A 21244-nucleotide genomic window follows, 5' to 3' on the forward strand; every position below is an offset into this window, starting at 1 on the left:
AAAAAATGAAATAAAGTTAAATTCAGTACCTAATTGTCAATAGTTAGTAGACAATACCTAATTTGTACGTACTGGAATATTGATTTGATGATTAGATCTTTAGTTGATTATATATTGACAGCTTTCAAACTTGAAGCCTTTTTTTTTGTTTGTTTGAGCCAACGCACAGATACAATCTTTGTTTTTATAATATTAAAATATATATATATAAAGAAACAATATACCTTTATAGTAGGATCTTATTGTTATTATGAACTGTAGATGGTCAATTCGATCAATCTTAAAAATTACGTAAATAAAAGAATGCACACATACATACACAAGCATGTATCTATATATAAGATTTATAATAAATTTGATTTTGATCGAGGGCTTTGTATCTTTGGTGTAGATAAATCGGTATATTTGATCCAACAACTCCCGAAATCACTGATTGTGTTTTTAGACTAATCGCTTTTTGTATATAAATTCAATAGGAAAAAAAGCGGTCTTATATATAAATACCTTTTTATTTATTCAACAATAAAAGTTTAAAAAGCACCTTAATGAAAACATCAATTAATGAAGGCGCAAAATTTACAACTTTGGATGTGATGTATTATTGTTATTTCTATGTAAATCTCACGTTAAGATTCTGATATTAATTTTAGCCAATCCAAGTCACAATTAATTGGGTGAACGACAGACTTTAAACTCTAAATCTCGCAGGCATGTCGGCGGTGGTCGCTGGAAGATGTATTGATTCTTTTAAACATTGGCCTACAAGCCTTCCCTTTCTCTCTCTCTTGCCAAATTGTAAGCAAAAACTGTAGCAAAAACCACCCAATAAACTTAACGGTGTATTTGAAACGAAATGGCATGAAACATCATGACTTGAAATGACATGGCCTTGACAAGTGTATATATCTATGTAAGGATGTTTAAAATTAAAACAAACAATCCGCCTTTCAGTTTATGCTTATCCAATCGATCGACTCTCTCATTATTACTTCTGGTGCTGCTGTTGCTACTGGTTAATCATCCATGCAATCTGGATTAAAAAGCCAGTTAAAAATATGTAGAAAATATGCTGGGATTGTACGGGAAAATTTAGAACCAGTAAAACAACACTATTGGATTACAGGAAACAGAGTTTTATTTTTTATTTTGAAAGATGCTCGTTCTATAAGTCGCTCATGTCCAAGAGATTTTTCACCTTGCGATCGATTCACTTTTCATAAACTGTCTGGGACTAAACACTTTCTATATGTATTGCTGAGGAGATATTACTATCAGAAACGTCGTTTTCTAATTGGTCTTTATCGATTTCTTTATTCCTTTCCTCCTCCTTCCTCTTCCTCTTCCTCCTCTTCTTCTTCTTTTCTTTTTTTACTATTAAGATACATTTACTATTTACCCTTAAAGGTGTATTTTAAATTAACTTCCCCATTCGCCACACTAACACACATTGATACACCATACGACGTTGTCGTTCTTGAAAATACAAAGATTTTTTTTATTAAAACAAAAAAAAATAGGTTAAAGTTTCTACTTCTTTTTTTTTTGCTTGTTTGTTCGTGCTTTGTGATGTACCTCAGCATTCTCTCCCAAGAGACATTGTCATTCGATCCTATCAAGCCTATTATTCTCAGAGGATCAAATACTGAAGATTCGTCATCAATCTTTTCCGGCAATGTAGTATTGACATTAACCCGACCAGTAAAGATTGCCTCCATTTCAGTAACCTTAAAGTCCATCTCGAGCACATATTGGCCCGAGGGTGAGAAAAAAATACATATTTGTGTGTACAAGAGTGGCTTATGTGACAACCTCTCTTTCTTTCTTTCTTTCTTTTTCCCCTCCTTTTTTTGGCAATCCTATTATCCTTTTTGTCTGACAGGGATTGGCGCACGTGGAACTCGTTTGACATCTGAGACAGCGCTTTTTGAGCAAAAGTTGCAATTGGTGCCTTCAAAAAATGAAACCCGGAAAGCCGTTCTCTTAAGTGAAGGCACACACCGATTTTCATTTGCCTTTGTAATTCCGAACGTAAGTTTGTATATATGAATGCGTACTTTTGTAAAATGTGTAAACGCTAAATATTCTGGTTTTACTAGTCATTTATAGAAACTATAGACGATGTTTATGGACGTGTACGCCATGTGGTGGAGGCCCAGGTGTCTCGAACGGGTATTCCTATCTTGAATAGTTGGAAGGCTCAACGACCAGTACTTGTGCTTCGATGCTACATGTCCAATTCGCTTCTGGTCAATAATTCGATCCAGGATCTATCTCGGACCTTTGAGAAGCACTTGGTTTCAGGTGATATTGAGGTGATGATTGAAGCTGCCGCCTTTTCATCTGGCGATCTCTTTTACATCCGTGTCATAATTCAGCCTCAGCGCAAGCACACTCGCCTGGAGCATATGGAGGTCAAAGTGACTGAATCTCGACGATATTGTGTGCCAGAGATGAGAGCCTGGCGAACAAACCAAGACCATATGGAAATGCCATTTGCTGGTGCGACTAGGATATTTAGCAATGGAGAATCTGAAGGAGGAACTGGGGATGATATGGACTCTTCAGATGAAGTGCGTCAGGCGTTTGAAAAAGATGGAAATGGCATTGACCTCATCGACACTTTTGCCCACCGAATTGCTTTTTCAACTCCTTCCTGCCAACAGAACCTTCATCCGACAACCCATTTCAAGGAAATATTGTTCCGACACCACCTGGAAATTAATATCGTAGTTTCCTATCCAGACGACGATGGAATGCCAGTTCTGAGTCGGGTGAATAGTTCCAGCAGTAACAGAAGTATTCATTCACTCCACAGCTTTCACAGTAATCCCGAACAGACCTCCTCGACCGACCACGCGTCTGGCCAACAGAACACTACTCAACAGGGGGTTAGCGGAGGCTGGCAAAACGTGTTTTTGAGGTTACGCAAAGCTCGCAATGAAAAGGACGATGTAGTAGATGGACGTCGAAGGGAAACCATTATTCTCGAAACTCCCATTACTGTATTCGATTGTCGTTTGAAAGAAGACTATAGTCGGCTGCCATCATACTTTGAGCTGGGTGTAAAGCCACCGGATATCAACACCATGCTCAAGTCCAAGAATGGACTTGCTTCAAATGATAGTAGTAGTCAGTCAGTGCCACTCAAGGTGGACAGAACAAAGACTTACTACTGTCCATGCTACTTTGACTTTTGCCGTCAATTAGAATTAGCATCCCAGTGTCTACATCTCCCATATGACCAGTCCCTGCCTATCCTTGACAGAGTGCCTTCAAAACCACCACCAGATTATTTGGATATATAAAAGAAATACGATCTTTATATAATTAGTTAGTTAGTTAGTTAGTTAGTTAGTCAATTATTTATTTATTTATTTATTTATTTATTTATTTATTTATTTATTTATTTATTAATGTTTTCTCTTTATCAATTATACCCTCTCTTTTTGCTTCACTCCCCCCTTTTTTGCCGTTTCTTTTCTTTTCTTTTTTATAATCTCATTTCTGTGCATATATTCTAGAAGATTGAATATTGAATATTAAATATCAAATATTAAATATTAATAAATCATTAATAAACAATTATATATTAAATATTTAAAGAAATTTAAAAAATCTATATTCAAAACTTCCTTACCAACCACCCAAAAAATAACAAAATAACAAAATAACAAAATGTGATACGACCAGCCCGGATTCAGGCATTCACAGATACTTAATAAGCTCTCAATTTCCTGTTTATTGTTCATGACAGGGTTTAATGTTGGACATGATAGTCTCCAGAAACCACGTTGTCATTTTGGTATGACATGAGTTTTCTCTTTTTCTTCCATGGTACACTATTACAATAATCAAGGAGCAAGTAGAAATAAGGGCAACAACAAAAAAAAAGTTTGTCCAACGATCGCTCTAGACAAGCCCTAGAAAATGATGAAATTGAACAAAATACAAAAGACAAGACAGATATATCTGCTTTCTTGGTCTTTGAGATGCGCCGTATTAAACTCACCATTCCGATCGACAAGGTCTCACAAACGCGTCTTACGCCAATCTGTTTAGAGAACAGGAAAAAGGCACACACACACACACATACACACATATATATATGTGTAATATATATATATATAATAGACTCCCGAATCTAACAACAGCTCTTGTGTTTTATTTTGACAATCACTCCGAAGAAGGAGGTCATTTCTAATACATGATAGTTAATGATACTAAATATTGATATTGATATTAATATTAATGATAATGATAATATTAATGATAGTAATAAAAGAAACTAATGATTCTAATATAACAATTTAAAGATGTATATATGAAGCAACGTGTGAAAGCATTGGATAACTAAATCTAGGAAGGGGTTTAGCTTTTACTTTACTTTATTTTATTTTATTTGATTTACTTGAGAGGCCGATGGACCAAAATGTCAGGCCATGTTCTCTACATCACAATATAGATGTATATATTTATATATATTCCACAACACAACACGTTGTAGTGTTAATGCGTCTTAGTGAGGGTCTGTGAAACAAGATCTCAGGGTGGAAAGTTCGGATAAAGTCGTTTAGTTGAATCAATAGATTACAGTAAATTATATGAATTGTCCTTCGCCAATCACATGCGCCGTGAGTGTCAATATGTATGCTTAATATTTGGTAAGATACTTTCTCTTTAAAGAAATAAACGGGAAGCTTTATATGTATTGATTTACTTATTTATCCATTATATATCGATACCATTTACTTTTAGTAAGTAGCTCAAACCCTTTTGTTTAAAACCACCCAAAAAAAATGATCAGCAAGAATACAACAAACCGATCGCCAATGTAGAATACCTGGATCTATGATAAATACAGTTAAAGATATACACATTACATTTATCCAAAGAAGCTTTAGATTTTACTATTTCAAGTTCTTTCCTGTCTTTTATTTAGGTTTAATTCCTGAGGTTTACTAGCAGGGTGGTTAAATAAGCGGTCGATATATCGGACACGATATTTTCACTGAAAACTATACTTGATACGGTAACCTGTCAATTAACGCTATGCCACACCCACAATCAAATATTCAAAAAGAAATAAAGGTTGATCTTCTCGACTTTATTACTGTTCTACTGTGCTACACAATCCCCCCTTCGTCTCCCCAATATTCTTTTTATTCCCTACTTTAAAAGTCTCGCCTCTTTGATTCGGTCCATTTGAGGACCATATTGATTACAAAAATTTAATATCATTTATTACTTTATATTTTTTTTTCTTTTTTTTTTTTTTTAATATTTTTATTTATTTTTTTAAATATTCCTATTGTTGTCTTTTAAGCAACAATACATCAATTAAAATCTTCAATGGCAAACGACTCGACACTTATTCCTTTAATGACTCCAACCACGTTTCAGAACGATAATAATAAAAGCCCTCAATCACATCCAGAGCAGCATCTTCCTCTTCAACCAATAATGGAACATCAGGTCTTTTCTCGCTCAGTATCTTCTTCATCCATGTCTTCTGGCCCATGCTCCCCGCCACACACCTCGCACCAGAAATCTGACAAGGAAGAAAAGGCGGCAATTAAGTCTAATGCCGCCGCTGCTGCCCGTAAGCGGATGAGAGCAACCCCAAAACAATTGGAATTATTGGAAAAAACCTTTAGTATCAATCCATCACCGAATAACCGGATGCGTGAACAAATGTCAAAAGAACTCGCCATGTCAGAAAGGTCCATTCAGATTTGGTTCCAAAATAGAAGAGCAAAGGTCAAAAACCAAGCCAAACGATCGACGATACTCCATGAAGAAACCTTACGCATGCAACATTATGCCGCAACAGCTGCAACAGCCGCCTGCCAAGCAGCAGCCTACAATAATCAGCAAACACCATCAGATAACCCAGCCGTAACGAACCCTGATATGTACTACTACTACTATTATTATTACTTTAATCAACAGCAACAGCAGCAACAGCAACAACAGCAACAGCAATTGCAGCAGCAACAACAACAATTACAGCAGCAGCAGCAACAGCATCAACAAACCCTAATGCATGACATGATGAGTCCTACAGACGCTTATGGTTCATTATTGCCAGCTACGTATATGCCTAGCACTACCCCTAATAATACTACTCCAACTACGACTCCAACTACGACTATGAATATGAATACTGGATCTGCACCTCCATTTTCTCTTGCCAATATGCCACCACCACCTCCTCCTCCACCCATGCCATCTGGTTTAACCACCAACGTTCTTTCAAACCACATTCCTGTTATGTCCAGCTCACTACATAACCAACAACGTCGTCTCCAAGACGCTTCGGGTCGAATGCGAGCATTATCCGCTGGCCCATATCCATACTATTTAAGAGAGGCTCACAGACAGCAGCACGATCGACAGGGCCCATATGAGACTAACGCCGATATTGCCGACCGGCGGATGCGTTACTATGCCTCTGCATCTCCTGCGCTACCACCAAACTGGGCCTCGGAACCTTCTCCGAATGGGTTTGGCCAGCTTTCTCCAGAAGACGCGTCTTTTGTATCTCAAATGCTCCAAAACACAATTCAACCTTCCAGTAATAATAGCAATAATAATAATAGTAATAGTAATAATAATAGTAATAATAGTAATAACAGCAATACGATCCATACGACCAATACATCAACAGTAAATTATGCAATGCCCTATCCTTCCATGACAACGATCGTCGAAGCACAAACTACAACACCAACAACAACACCAGTATCTACTGCCTATGGTTATGCTATGAATTCTACTATGCCTACCTTACCAGAAAATGGATGTGCATGGCCCGCAGATATGCTGTCTCTTTCATCCATGATGTTAAACACAGGTATGTTTGTCAAACCAATCTATATATTTATTTATTTATATATATAGAATATTGAGCGGCTTTAAAGATAGGCGGATATTAATCATTTAGAAAGAGAAATAAGAATAATTAAATTAAATTAAATTAAATTAAAATAAAAATCTATTTTATTCAGAATCGCCACTGGGAACGGAGCATGTCTTATCAGCCGAAACACTGCAGATTGGCAGTTGGAAGAGAATGCGACTGGGTTCGGAGGACTTGGTCTGTAGTGTAGACCCTAAACGTCAAAAGGTGGTGTGGTGTATATGTGATGGCCAAACACGGTTCAAACTTGAGTTTGGTACAAATATGGTTCGGAAGATCAGACTTGTGCCGCACCAGGAACAGTTCGGCTGGGCAAGACTGGAGCTCCACCTGATTAAACCCGAGTCAATTGCCTTTTACATGCAAGGCCCAGCTCGTCACACCTGGACGCAGTGTCGTGATTTTACACAGGATAAGCAAGCTACAGCCATGTCATTGCATCTCCTGGAAGGCCCTGCAGTAAAATTGCAGGCTGAATGGAGCCGGATACTACAAGCAGACCCACAGCTACAACACCTCTTGGATCCTGCGACCAAGAGCTGGCTGTGTGACCCTCGCCACGCTACCACACACGAGGGCAAGCCGCTGGACGGCCAACTTTACGACAAAGAGAAGCAAGCGCTGTTGCTGTTTCAGGCCATTGAACCACAAGGATAGAGAAGGAGAGGGGGCGAATACACGAGGCGTGATTGCCATTTTTAGATTACTTTATGTTTATGATTGGAGGGCGTAGATTGAATAGAAAAAAAAAAGTCCAAAAAAAAAATCGTAAAAAATCTAATTTTCCTCCGCTTATAAAACCCACCAAAAATTGCTCTTGTTGTTGTTGTTTTTTCATACCTGTCGGTGTTCTCCCCTAACTTTGAACTTTCGACTTTACAACCCCCCCTTTACTTAAAAAAAACACACACTTTACATACACCATGCGCGAGATTATCAGCATTCACGTTGGCCAGGCCGGTGTCCAGATCGGTAACGCCTGTTGGGAGCTCTACTGCCTTGAGCACGGCATCCAGCCCGATGGTAACATCCCCAAGGAGCTCGATACTGGAGACAACTCCTTCGATACCTTCTTCAGCGAAACCAGCGGTGGTAAGCACGTCCCTCGTACCGTCATGGTCGATCTTGAGCCCACCGTTGTTGACGAGGTCCGTACTGGTGCCTACCGTCAGTTGTTCCATCCTGGTAAAGTATTGCAGTGCATGTATTTTTTTTGTGTAGAACAAAAGAAAGATTAAGCTTTGGTCTATTCTTTTAAATTTCTATTTTTTTTTCAACATTCCTAATCTCATCATCTCATCTCAATCATCTTAGAGCAATTGATCACCGGCAAGGAAGATGCTGCCAACAACTACGCCCGTGGTCACTACACCGTCGGTAAGGAGTTGGTTGACTCTGTCTTGGACCGCATCCGCAAGTTGGCCGACAACTGTACCGGTCTCCAGGGCTTCCTCGTCTTCCACTCCTTCGGTGGTGGAACTGGTTCCGGTTTCGGTGCCCTCCTTTTGGAGCGTCTTTCTGTCGACTATGGCAAGAAGTCCAAGCTCGAGTTCTCTGTCTACCCCGCTCCCCAGGTGTCGACCGCAGTTGTTGAGCCCTACAACTCCATCTTGACCACCCACACCACCCTTGAGCACTCCGATGTCTCCTTCATGGTCGATAACGAGGCCATCTACGACATCTGCCGTCGTAACCTCGACATCGAGCGTCCTACCTACTCCAACCTTAACCGTTTGATTGCCCAGGTCGTCTCTTCCATCACCGCTTCATTGCGTTTCGATGGTTCCCTCAACGTTGATTTGAACGAGTTCCAGACCAACTTGGTCCCTTACCCCCGTATTCACTTCCCTCTCGTCACCTACGCCCCCATCATCTCTGCTGCCAAGGCCTACCACGAGCAGCTCTCCGTCCAGGAGATCACCAGCGCCTGTTTCGAGCCCAACAACCAGATGGTCAAGTGTGACCCTCGTCACGGTAAATACATGGCCTGTTGTTTGTTGTACCGTGGTGATGTTGTCCCCAAGGACACCAACGCCGCCATCACCAACATCAAGACCAAGCGCACCATCCAGTTCGTCGACTGGTGTCCCACCGGTTTCAAGGTTGGTATCAACAACCGTGCCCCTGCTGCTGTCCCCGGAGGTGATCTTGCCACCGTCCAGCGCGCTCTTTGCATGCTTTCCAACACCACTGCCATCGCTGAAGCCTGGGCCCGTCTTGACCACAAGTTCGATCTCATGTACGCCAAGCGTGCCTTCGTCCACTGGTATGTCGGTGAGGGTATGGAGGAAGGTGAGTTCTCCGAAGCCCGTGAGGACTTGGCTGCCCTCGAGAAGGATTACGAAGAAGTTGGTTCCGACTCTCTTGGTGACTCTGAGATTGAGGAGGCTGAGGAGTACTAAAAGTTTTCTCCCTTCTTCATCTCTCATTCTGAATAATAAACATGTTTTATTGTTGTCTTTAAATAATTCCTCTCTCTCTCTCTCTTTTATTATTGTTGCTGCTGTTGCTTTAAATGCTTTGAGACAAAATGAGTGGAAGGATTCAATATGAAAGAATCGAATAGGATAAACCAATGCAATAGATAGAGATGCTTATTTATTTATTTTTGAAAAAAATAAGAGGGATGTGTGATGTGGTGCGTGGATTTCACAAGGTGTTATTAAAGCTCCTTATTATACTGTCTACGAGCCGCAGTATATTCTCAGCCTCGGAATTGACCTCTTTGTATTTTAGCTCCAATTGTGAAATAAGGCTCTCGTTTCTTTCCTTATTTGCGCTGATCTGTTGATCAGAATATGCGTATGTATGTATTAGTGTGGGAGACACCGAATAAAATAAAATAAAAAAGCATTACACAATATACGCTTTTTTTGTGTATAGATATAATAGAATAGTACCTTTTGGCTTAATTCATCGTTTGATGTTTGTAAAGGAATGAGTTCTTTTCTGACTTCCTTTGTGAGTTCTGCAGCTTGCTTGCCTACCAACTCAAGTTGGCCAAACTGAATCTGAACATGCTCGCGTGTCCGTTCCAATTCGTCTAGGTCCTGTTTTTCTTTGAGCCTCAATGAATCTATCTCACTTACTAGGCGCTTGAAAAGAAAGAAAGGAAAGTAGAGTAAGGTAAGAGAAGCGTGAGTCATCCAGACTTTCAGTTCATTAAGATAAAGTAAAGTGGAATAAAAGGCTCTTTACATTCTTCTTTGTCCTGAGACTTTTGAGATTAGTATCTTGAATAATATACTCTTTATGTGCTGCTTCGGCTGTGTTCTTTTCGGAATCCCATTCTTTCATAAGATCCAAAAGAGTCTCAAGTATCTCCTTGACATCACTGTACTGGCGCCGGATCTCATTGTAGAAATCTAGTATTCGAACCAAACTCTCAAAAGATTCGGTTGCCTTCTTTTCCAGAACATGCTCTTCTTGGATCTTTTGTTTCAACTCTTCAATAAGCTTCATTTAATTGTCCAATAATGATAACAGGAATAATAATAATAATAATAATAATAATAATAATAATAATAATAATCAATCAATCAATCAATCAGTATAATGAGAGCTATAACCTCTTCCCCCTTCACAATCACAAGTTAGCTTACCTTCTCTTCTTCTTTTGGGTTTATTCGAAGCCGAATCTCCAATTGGGATAGTTCTTCATCGATACTGAGACCTTTGAAAAGTAGCTCTTGCTATATCACCACATATAGTCAATCCTAAATTTGTAGAATGCTTGCATTTTTTATTATTAAAAAATATAGGTACTTTACCAATGTATCCTTGAGAACATTCTTTTCTTTCTTGATTGCATTGATATTATTTTGTAGTGCTTCGGTGTGCTGCCTAGCTACAAGTAGTTTCCGTTCATACATTTCATTCTCTTCTTCAATCTGTCTCTTTTCAGGTTCTGCTGCAACGCGTTCCGCACTATATGCGTGTATATTTTTTTAATGAGATGGTTTTATATCTCTTTAAACCAACGACAGGGTACTGCATTCAACGTGTTATCAATAGCTCTTACATAAGTCGGCTTTTTTCTCTCTGAAGGGCATTTATGTCATCCATTGTTTCGCGTATACGGCTCGAAAATTCTTTCTATATAAGCACTCGTATTCATCAGCTTTGTACTTCATAAATCCAATGCTCACTTGTCTAAAGTATTTGTTACATGTTTTGCCACATATGGGTAGAATCTTTCCCAGGATTGGTTTGTAAAGTTCGAATAATTGATTGCTGCACTTAAGATACGTGCCAGCCGATTAGGATCTGGATGTATAATATCTGAGACGTCAAACTCGTTGAATCTAATGTCTGTCAACAATCTTTTCCTAAAAGAAAAAGAAAAAGAAATAAAGGAATATAAAAATCCAATAATCGTACAGCAATGTATCTGTCATAGTACGTAACCAAAGCGTACTTACATATACTTTGCTACAACATGTGTACTAATTACAGATATTCTTAAGTCCTGTGTGTAAATCATTTTAGCGCTATATTACTACTACTACTACTACTACTGTTATTATTATAATAATAATTGCTATAAAGAACCTAAAAGTCGTACTGGATAATCAAAGCGAGATAATAGCTGATTCAGTTCTTGATCCATTCTTTGGGACCAGCTTGGTCTGAGAATTTGTATGATTCCTTTGTAGATCAACACAATGTCTTTGGCTTCGGGATGCGTCAATTGTCTTTTTGTGACATTGAACCCCATGTCCTTAAGGTAAACGCATAAATCGTTCATCTTGAAGATTGGAAGATCGTATATCGTCGAATCACCATTAAACGATGGTGCCCGAAAACTGGACATGCGCCGATTAATGGACCTTAAAGTTAATTCTTCCATGTATGTTGATCGCTTCTTTATAAGTTTATTTGATATAAATTTCCAGAATTATAAAGGGTGGAAATTGAAAAAAAAATAAAAAAATAAAGATATGATGACTTTTTATATATGTATTATTATTTTTCAAGGCAGCTTTATTTGGAGTGAAAGATCGTAACGGACACGCAAAACCATCATTAAACCTCTTAATGAAACAAAAAAGCATTCGCTAATTCCTTGGAAAAAGGGTTGGTTTATTTGATAAGCATCTTATTTATGTACCAATTAATTTATTTATTCTCAAAGGCTACTTTAATTTGGTTTTGGAAATTACGCTGCTCGATGTGTAGAATATGGAAGTCTTCCAAAGGTTTGGACAATTACTTGCATATACACACACAAATCTCTCTTGTATGCACAGGAAACAAGAGCATATTTATCTGAGCAACATGACTAGTTTGACTGCTTATAGTATTTACGTAAGCATCGGATTAAATAAACCAATGCGTTACCTGCTTTATTCTACTCTCTTGTAACAAACCAGCAACAATAACAACAAGCATGTCGTTATCAGATTCAACCTTGAAGCAAACATATTCTACCCCAGGTAATTAGGTTTATTAGAAAGTACACAAGCAAGCGAGTAAAGCAAACGAGCATGCCGATTTAAACATTTTCAATATCAGACACAACACAAACATATTTATCCAGCGAGGATAAGATCGAACTTCCTTTAGTATTAGTCAATACCCAAAAACCACTTGGCCATAGTGTGACAAATGCATCTATTGCTGATACAGCGGTCAGGGCCAACAGAAAGCATATCATGGCCCTGGCAGAAGGCCGTGGAAAGGCTACAGAGATTGGGATGTGTACCATATATCTCGATACAAATGAGTGTATATTATCCCAGGTAAGACTTAAGGATTCATTCACACATCAACTTTTCTTATTATTATTTTTTGTATATAATGTGTGTTTATTTTATAGTTTGCAGACTCACAGACATACATCAAGACATTGCATCAAATACACTTGAATAACCCTCAAAAGGTCTTTGGAGAATTAATACGAGCTTAGTAACTTACCCTATTTAAACACAAATAGATTCTTGTGGCCTCCATGCCTTTAGAGCATGGAATTAACAAGCTCTGCCAATTAATTGAGCAGAAATTCCCCAATATATCTATTGAATCGCTTTCACGCAACTATTTCTCAGATGATGTTGGTAAGAAACCCGTCTTTGAAGATTTCCTTTACTAGCATATGTTGTCGTATTATACTCATACAACTTTGATTTATTCTTTAGGTATGACCTTCTTGAGAGATCTTGGAATTCATGACAACGCCTCCACGCTTTTATTAGGAATATCAAAAAAGTATAATAGTGCGCTATAATCAATTATTTTCTAACATGAAATATAATAAAGGTACTATTGCCTAGCAGCCGCTGCAGCCATATTTCGGTAATATTCAAGCTAGTGCGCTTTATACTTAATCTAATATGCTGAACCAATATGCACACACAAGTTATGTTTTGGAACGAAACGATACTACATACGCACTTCACACAATACTTTTCAAGTACCAAGTGGCACAAGGTAAACCTAAACAAATAACAGTACGTATTTCTGACTTGTATTCGTTTTCAACACAGGAACTATGCTCATTGGTGTGTTCTCTTTAACTTCTTGCCTTCTTTTAACTCTACATGTACCGTGAACTAACCTTAACTACCAATAAGACATCATCACGGCAAGAAACCTGGAGCTTGTGACTAATAGTGACAAAAGTCACAGCAAAGAGACTCTTTACGGTATTTTGAATCATACCTGCACACCAATGGGTGCTCGATTATTGCGGATGGCCATTCTTCAGCCTCTCACAGAAAAGCAAATAATACAAGACAGACTGGACGCAGTGGAAGAACTTGTTGATAACGAAGAGATGCTATTTGGTATACAATCTTCCTTAAAATATTTGAGTGACATGGATCACATAATTTCAGATATTATCAAAATCCCAAAGAAGCAAACCACTCGTTACTCTGAGGCAAAGATCAATAACGTTATTACACTTCGAAACGCGCTAAAAACCATAAAGAATATTTCCGAGATCATAAAATGCTCAAACAGCACTGTTATTTCACTAGCTTTGAATGCAAGTCATCACTTTACTACATGATATATTATCGTTTGATTTCTTTTTATAAAATACAAAATCCGGGTACTAAAATAGAATTAACTTGTAGATATTTCGAAATCCAATTTTAGGAAAGTGCCCCTTTTGTTACATTTGAAAATTTGCAAAAAAAAAAGTACCTAGATAGTAATTACCCGGATACATATACCCTTGTTATTATTAAAATCATTTTAGACATTCTCTTGGAGCAAATAAAGGAAACACTGAACGACGAAGTGGGTTACGAAAAATCAAATCTCGGTTTACGAAATCAAAAGTGTTATGCAGTAAAGGAAAGTAAGATAGTTTATTAATTATTAATGCTTAATACTTATAATACCTAATTTTTGTGGTCTTGATACAGGCTGGGGTCAATGGTCTTTTAGATGTAGGCAAGTCAATTAATTCTATATCACCTTTATTTGTTATTTATTTACAATTATAAACTTATGTCTTGTAGCACGCCAGGCATACAAAGAAACAATTCAAGATATTTATGAGATGTCATCTCAATACATTGGTGCGCTGCATTGAATATTATCCCGTCTATAGAAAAAACTAATCAGAATTTTATTATTAATATCATTACTACAAATAGAATCCACTGGTCTCCCGATAAAACTTCAATTTGCAAATGCCAAAGGCTTCCATCTGTCTATTGCTTCATTTGATAAAATAAAAGGACCCAGTTTCCCACCAGTCTTTATCAATGTAGTAAAGAAAAAGAAGAGTATAACATTCACAACCATGGAACTGGTAAATTTGATTTGACCTACACAGAATATAGAATAATAAGCTTCTAAAAAAATCCTTTTTTAGCTTAAGCGAAACTGCAGACTTGAAGAGTCATTAACAGAAATATATCTAATGTCAGATAGGTATACTCTGGAGCAATTATTTTGAAAGAAAAAGAAACCTAAAAAAACTCTTACTTGATTGTGTTTTAGTATTGTGACAAACCTTTTAGAAAAGATCCGGTCTAATATTAGCATTATGTACAAGCTATCTGAATCCATTGCTTCAATTGATTTGTTGGCTTCTTTTGCAAAAAATCATATGCTACGTGATCATTATAGTAAGAATTGTACATTACAATGGGTTTTAAAAGTGTCTTTTTTTTTAAAAAAAAAACAATTGAAAAACATTTTTATACCAAAATCTCTGTATAGTTAGGCCTGAGTTTACAAACACATTTGCGATCAAGTCTGGTCGACACCCGATCCTAGATATAATCCGTAAAGGCCAAATTGTTCCTAACGACACCTATATCTCTCTCTCGAGCAGCTTTCAATTCATTACTGGCCCTAATATGAGTGGAAAATCGACCTACATAAAACAGATTGCTTTGCTCACGATTATGGCTCAAATAGGATCATTGTATATTATTAATTATTGCCATATTTTGTAAATATATATTTCAGTTGTTAACCATAATTGTAATAGTGTGCCAGCGGAATATGCTTCATTTCGTATATCAAACCAGGTACATATTTTAGCTTAAAGATTTTGTAAACTTAAATGGTGTGTAGCTACTGTCTAGGCTAGCAAATGACAGTTTTCTCGACATGAATACCTCGTCATTTATGTCTGAAATGCGGGAAGCTGCCTATGTACTGCACAACATAAACGATACGAGTTTAATACTTATAGACGAGCTTGGTCGAGGTAGATTATTCATATTTTACTTGATATAATCAGCCAGTTTTTCCTAAATATATATATATATATATATATTCAGGGACGTCTTTTAACGATGCACTTGGAATATCTGGTGCAATTTGCGAAGAGATTATAAGATCAAAAGTAAGCACTACATACGTATATGAAAGACTGCGATTATCACTTACTATTGCTCATGTTTGTGTACAGGCGTACTGTTTATTTTCGACTCATTTACATCAGCTAACCACATCTCTATCTATATATCCAAATGTTGTTAATCTACAGCTCAAAGTTGATATAGTAAGTCTTCTAGAGAATCATTATCAAAGCAGTTATACTCATCTATCTATTGAGACCGATGAAATGGATAAATGTGCAATACATTTTCTATACACAGTAGAGGATGGCAATACCACAAAGCTTCATTACGGTATGTATACTTATTAAATTTCTATTATGTTTTGAAAGCTTACTTTTTTTTTGGTAGGCCTAAAGGCGGCGCAGCTTGTTGGATTTCCCAACAATATACTTGCTCGTGCTCACGAAATTTCAACAAAGGTACAGCTTACTGACCAAGCTGAAAACAGAATAAAACCACGGATTTCAATAACAAACAGTAGGATATATTAACTTAAGAGATTTATCTCCCTATATTCTGCAGCTCGAAGACGCGAAGATAGAAGTTGCAGATGTTAATAGCAGCATTTATTTAAATAAATCACGGCAAAAAGTTATGCTCTGGGTAAGCTTAAGAAGACTTTTGTAATACGATACTCAAATATTATATTGTTTTAATAAGTTCGCAGATAAAGTCACACAGCTCAACCAGACAGAACTATGTGATGAAATGTTGTATGAGAGGCTTTTACTCTTGCAAGACGAGTACAATAATCATCTAAGAGCTCTTCAGTGGGATGGTAATAATGCAACCTCGGCCCCAAGTGAGATTAGTGATTATTACACAATATAAGTCAAGGAAGCTTTAGAAATGCTGTAAAATTCGTAAATGTTTTTATATATATTTATATATTTAATCAGGATGCATAAAGAAAAGAAATATGGTAAACTACATAGCTTGTTACAGATAAAGTGATGCAGCGAAAATGATGTCTCTGTGAATTCTGCTAATACCTAAACGAGAGAAATTCAGTAAATTCCACAAGCTCTATTATCATTCAAAGAGTCATTTTGATTTACCTTCAGAGAACTTGTTCTCTAGTTCGGTATTTCCGATACTTTTCGCAGCGGCATACATCTGTCGTAGCAGCTCCTCCAAGCGTCTAAAGATACGAATCAAAGATCCCTCATAAACCTCAGTCATCTTACAAATCTGGAAGAACTTGGCGCCTTGACACCATGCAAATACAACATCCATAAGCTGAGGCTTAAACTTTGCGACATATTCATCCTCATCAACAGCCATCTTGCATTCTTTTGAAACCTTTGCGATTCTTCTTGCAGTTTCTTGCATTAATCTAAGAGGACCTGCGAGTTCTTCCTGAAGACGTGCTTGTTGCTCAACCTAGGTGTTTCGGATGGGTTAATAACAAGAAACTTAAAACATATATATATACATTTATTTAAGAAATGCTCTTCATACCTTTTCATCAAATACGAAACAACTCAAAAGCGCAACAGATTGATCAACTGTAAGATCGTTAAAGACACCCTGGAAGATCATCTCGGTCAAAAGAAGTTCGTCTCCAGTACTGATTTCACAAGCAACACGACCCTTCATTTCGACGACATCTGAGGATGTTGTGAAGCCAAGCCTAAGCCAAGTTTGAATTATATTAGATTTTATCTACAGATATTAATTTCAGTGATCTTACCTTCGCATCACTCTCTTTCTGTTTCTCAATTCATCCAGTTGTATAATAGACTGTGCATCGCTAATCTTTCTCTTGATATCCTTGATTCTCTTGGTAATCTCGACACGTTTGGAATAAGTATCATACAGAGCCGGTAATTCTGGTGAATTGTGTAGGGGATGCTCAAGAAGAGTTTCTTCTAACAAAACAATTTTCTATTTGAAAGAATCGTAAGATACATACTTCTATACTTGGCTTATCAAATATCCATTTTAATCCGTACCTCTACTAATTTCTTAAAAGCAGGATCCTTGATATTCATGTTTTGAATTGGGTCCAGCAATGGGATCTTTCCAGGGAATCGTCTTTGCACTTCACGGATTGATCTATGGACATTATTCCGAGCATCTAATGATCGGAGTTCTTTGGGAAGATTGAGACGAATATGACTGATGCCCTCAATTGCGGACAATGCTACAGGAACCACCTAATGATTAAGTTTAGTAAAAAACAACATCAATATATATATATAATTTTTTTCCACTTCTTCTTATTATTATGCCTTGCTTACAATTGGTATGCCTTCCCCTTCAGGTGCTGGTTGCACACCTACAGTCTGACCCATGGAGTCCTTTGAAGGAGAGCTATCCTTACTGCAATAGAGGACAACATCGACCAAGTAGTTAGGATTCTCGGGATCAGACTCTTGCTTTCCTTTCTGGACAACTTTGCTATAGTTTACAACAGCACCCCATCCAAAATCTGTATCATCCCGCTTGACCTTGATGAGACGTCCTGGTTGCATAAATGGAAGGCAGTATGTAGGGTGGTTGATCACATCACGAACATCACGCGAATAGGTCTCAATCTGCGATCTAAGGTTATAGTAGTCTTCAACCTCCTCCTGTCTTTCAAGCACCATACTATTCTTCTCAATTTCCAATTTTTTGAGTTCTATAATTAAAGTGTTAGTTATTATAATTTATTGGTGACAATACTCCGTACCTTCTTCATACTGAGGAATGTGTGCATCGTTTTGGAAAGTATGGAAGCAACGCTCCAGCATGAACTCTGGGCTAATTTCTTCTACGCGCAACAAGTTCAAGACCATGTTGTAGCTAAGGTGAAAAGCAGAGTCCATACGATCAGATTCACCCTATATACACAAGTGCATTTAATTAAATATAAGAGAAATTGCCATTTATACACATTATTTATCTTACCTTGACCATATTCTTTGCCACATCTGGTTCCATCTTTTCGTCAATCATCATAATGACTACACCACGCTCATCAAGACCTCTTCTTCCTGCACGACCCGACATCTGAATATATTCACCCGAAGTAACCTAAAATATATATATATACAAACAAATAAGCCTATATTCAGAGTAGATTATATGATAGCCAACATACCCAACGCATTTGTTTTCCGTCATATTTGCGAACACTTGTGAAGACAACAGTTTTAGCAGGCATGTTCAAACCAATAGAGAAAGTCTCGGTAGCGAACAAGACCTTCAAAAGACCTTCTTGGAATAGAACCTCAATTGTTTCTTTCATGATAGGCAAAAGACCACCATGATGGACTCCAATACCACGGCGCAAGAGAGGGAGTAGTTGCTGGATTTGAGGCAGCTGACGATCATCTTCACCCAAAGAGGAGATTGCATTGTTGAAAACTTTGGTGACCATGTCGCGTTCACTTTCTAAACAGTAAATCACACGCATACACACATACACGATATTTAATATTGTTTTTTTTTCTTGTGTACACTTTCAGAATTATGCGTTTCATACCATCATTAAAATCTAATTTTGACAATTGAAGTGCGTTTGCCTCACACTCTTTCTTGGAGAAACTGAATACAATAACAGGGTGGTAATTCTTCATCATCACCATCTTAATAATTCTGTAAATGTCGGATGGTCCATCGTTCGCTCCGCCCTTTGCAGTCTTTGGGCCCTTTTTACCCTTTCCACCGCGTGCCTTGGCACCACTTGGATCATCTCCCTGAGATTCTGAAAGTGCAGCAATTGCTCTCTGGAAGTTGTCTTCTCTGAAACTACTTTTTTCGTCCACAACCAAGTGGATACCATCACCACCAGCAGGGAAGAGATAATGCTGAAGAGGTGTAGGGCGGAAATCTGTGTATACAATGTGACAGGGTTGCTCATGGATTTTACAAATCCACTCTGCAAACTCCATTGCATTGGGAATGGTAGCGGACAAGAACACATAGCGAACAGCGTGGGGGAGTAGAATAATAGATTCTTCCCAAACGACACCTCTTGCTAAATCATTCCACCGTCGAAGGTCAGTTTTACTGTTGTGGAAAGATTTTCAACCCTATCTACCGCATCCGCCTTCTCTCTGCCTTATCTGATGATCTTATTCCCTCTTTCTATCTTTTTTTTACCTGAATCTCTCATGTAATGAATCTCATCATAAACAACCCAGGCAACTTCTCTGATAATTTCTGATCCTCGGTATAACATAGATCTTAAAATCTCGGTTGTCATTACCAAGCATGATGCCTGAGGATTGATTGTCACATCACCAGTCAACAATCCTACATCACCAAACTCTTCCGTAAATTCTCTGAATTTCTGGTTAGACAAAGCCTAGTGCAAGTAATATATGGTAAATTATGTTTTTTAGTCATTTATATTTAATAAAATAATTCATGCGTATATATAAGATTTACCTTGATAGGAGATGTATAAATGACACGCTGTTTATTTTTCAAGCATTGAGCAATGGCATATTCGGCGACCACAGTCTTACCAGCAGATGTATGCGCAGAAACAAGAACAGACTCATTACGTTCAATTGAAGATACTGCAACACGCTGGAAAGGATCAAGAGTGAAAGGATATGTACGTGCAGGATTCTCTGGGGGGACATGCTTTGAGATTGGTACATAGTCGTATTTCGGTGGTACTGCAACTTGATGTCTAACCTAGAAAGTTTTGGAATAAGTTTATTTCTTCCTCTTTTCTTCTTCTTCCTCTTATTTTTTTTAAATAAAAAACAGAAGAAAAAAAGGATGGCCTAGACATACTTGATGACTCAATACGAGTTGTTCGCCATCAATAGAAGGAGCAGCCTGAAGACCAGGAATATTTGCAACTTCTCTTGACGTTTCCTGTTCAAAAGTATCTGCTACAATCGGTTGAGGTTGGTTGGCTTCCTCCGCTCTGAAACGCCGGATTTCGTCGTCTTCATCTTGAGCGTTCGTAGTAGGGCGTTTTCTAAAGGAATCATCCTCGTCGGACGAATCGTTGTCTAATGGACGTTTATTTTTTGAGGTTTGTTCGTTTTTGATGTCGAATTCAATGTCATCAGCGGAATCGTCGAAATTCTCGACTGGTGCATTTCCACTAAAGACATCGTAGAGCTGATCAGTAGTATCGTCGTCAAACATGGCGTAGTTTTTTGATTTAATATACACTGACAGTTAGGGACAAACAACTTCCTGCAAAACCTTGTGGCTACAGGAAAAGTAAATAGCAGTCACTTATATCAGTCACTAGAACAAAATGGATACTCACATTTCGAATTTTGTGATTTGGGAAAGTTTAAAGGAATTTAGTACATCTTTGAGCTTCTAATATTTGGATCAAATAGCTTGCTTAATCTGTGGAAAATCTCAATTAAAGAGCTTTGTTTTTTTATTAATGAATACTATTTTTTAATATTACTGTGCTGATATATTTTGATTAAGGTTTCTTTTTTCCTTTCAAAAAATATGGCATTAATATTTAAATATCAATATGTATATACAAATATTTGTATAAAATCAGAATTATTGTCAAGGCATATTATAGAAATGCATGCTC

General features: G+C 37.5%; 5 protein-coding genes across 5 annotated transcripts; 4 read left to right on the plus strand and 1 right to left on the minus strand.

Moving 5' to 3' along the window:
• Nucleotides 1-1566: 1566 nt before the first annotated feature.
• Nucleotides 1567-3305, plus strand: PHYBLDRAFT_64862 (hypothetical protein; the record flags this gene model as incomplete). The annotated part of the gene is made up of 3 exons (XM_018441359.1): nucleotides 1567-1759; nucleotides 1880-2028; nucleotides 2097-3305. The coding sequence occupies 3 exons, from the start codon at nucleotides 1567-1569 to the stop codon at nucleotides 3303-3305; spliced, it is 1551 nt and encodes a 516-aa protein (XP_018291949.1).
• Nucleotides 3306-5604: 2299 nt separating this feature from the next.
• PHYBLDRAFT_95168 (Homeodomain-like DNA binding domain-containing transcription factor) lies at nucleotides 5605-5781 on the plus strand (the record flags this gene model as incomplete). Its single annotated transcript, XM_018443885.1, has 1 exon — nucleotides 5605-5781. A coding segment is annotated over one exon (177 nt), but the record flags the coding sequence as incomplete, so codon positions are not given.
• A 1980-nt stretch (nucleotides 5782-7761) lies between these two features.
• On the plus strand, nucleotides 7762-9390 carry PHYBLDRAFT_186981 (hypothetical protein). Its single transcript, XM_018439310.1, has 2 exons — nucleotides 7762-8104; nucleotides 8234-9390. The coding sequence occupies exons 1-2, from the start codon at nucleotides 7843-7845 to the stop codon at nucleotides 9319-9321; spliced, it is 1350 nt and encodes a 449-aa protein (XP_018291951.1). The 5' UTR covers nucleotides 7762-7842; the 3' UTR covers nucleotides 9322-9390.
• A 2806-nt stretch (nucleotides 9391-12196) lies between these two features.
• On the plus strand, nucleotides 12197-16560 carry PHYBLDRAFT_64866 (hypothetical protein; the record flags this gene model as incomplete). The annotated part of the gene is made up of 22 exons (XM_018441360.1): nucleotides 12197-12226; nucleotides 12308-12354; nucleotides 12459-12660; nucleotides 12738-12800; nucleotides 12855-12975; nucleotides 13057-13126; nucleotides 13178-13213; nucleotides 13278-13348; nucleotides 13492-13911; nucleotides 14124-14225; nucleotides 14389-14448; nucleotides 14527-14684; nucleotides 14748-14806; nucleotides 14876-15003; nucleotides 15098-15305; nucleotides 15372-15411; nucleotides 15458-15593; nucleotides 15667-15731; nucleotides 15798-16020; nucleotides 16078-16148; nucleotides 16252-16332; nucleotides 16390-16560. The coding sequence occupies 22 exons, from the start codon at nucleotides 12197-12199 to the stop codon at nucleotides 16558-16560; spliced, it is 2562 nt and encodes an 853-aa protein (XP_018291952.1).
• A 108-nt stretch (nucleotides 16561-16668) lies between these two features.
• On the minus strand, nucleotides 16669-20829 carry PHYBLDRAFT_145381 (hypothetical protein; the record flags this gene model as incomplete). The annotated part of the gene is made up of 13 exons (XM_018431425.1): nucleotides 16669-16721; nucleotides 16788-17112; nucleotides 17191-17362; nucleotides 17423-17616; nucleotides 17685-17888; nucleotides 17973-18355; nucleotides 18407-18557; nucleotides 18625-18750; nucleotides 18818-19110; nucleotides 19202-19696; nucleotides 19822-20026; nucleotides 20110-20364; nucleotides 20467-20829. 13 exons carry the CDS (start codon nucleotides 20827-20829, stop codon nucleotides 16669-16671), a joined length of 3219 nt encoding a protein of 1072 aa, XP_018291953.1.
• Between the last annotated feature and the right edge of the window lie 415 nt (nucleotides 20830-21244).

This window comes from Phycomyces blakesleeanus (genome assembly GCF_001638985.1).
Source record: "Phycomyces blakesleeanus NRRL 1555(-) unplaced genomic scaffold PHYBLscaffold_10, whole genome shotgun sequence".
NCBI lineage: Eukaryota > Fungi > Mucoromycota > Mucoromycetes > Mucorales > Phycomycetaceae > Phycomyces > Phycomyces blakesleeanus.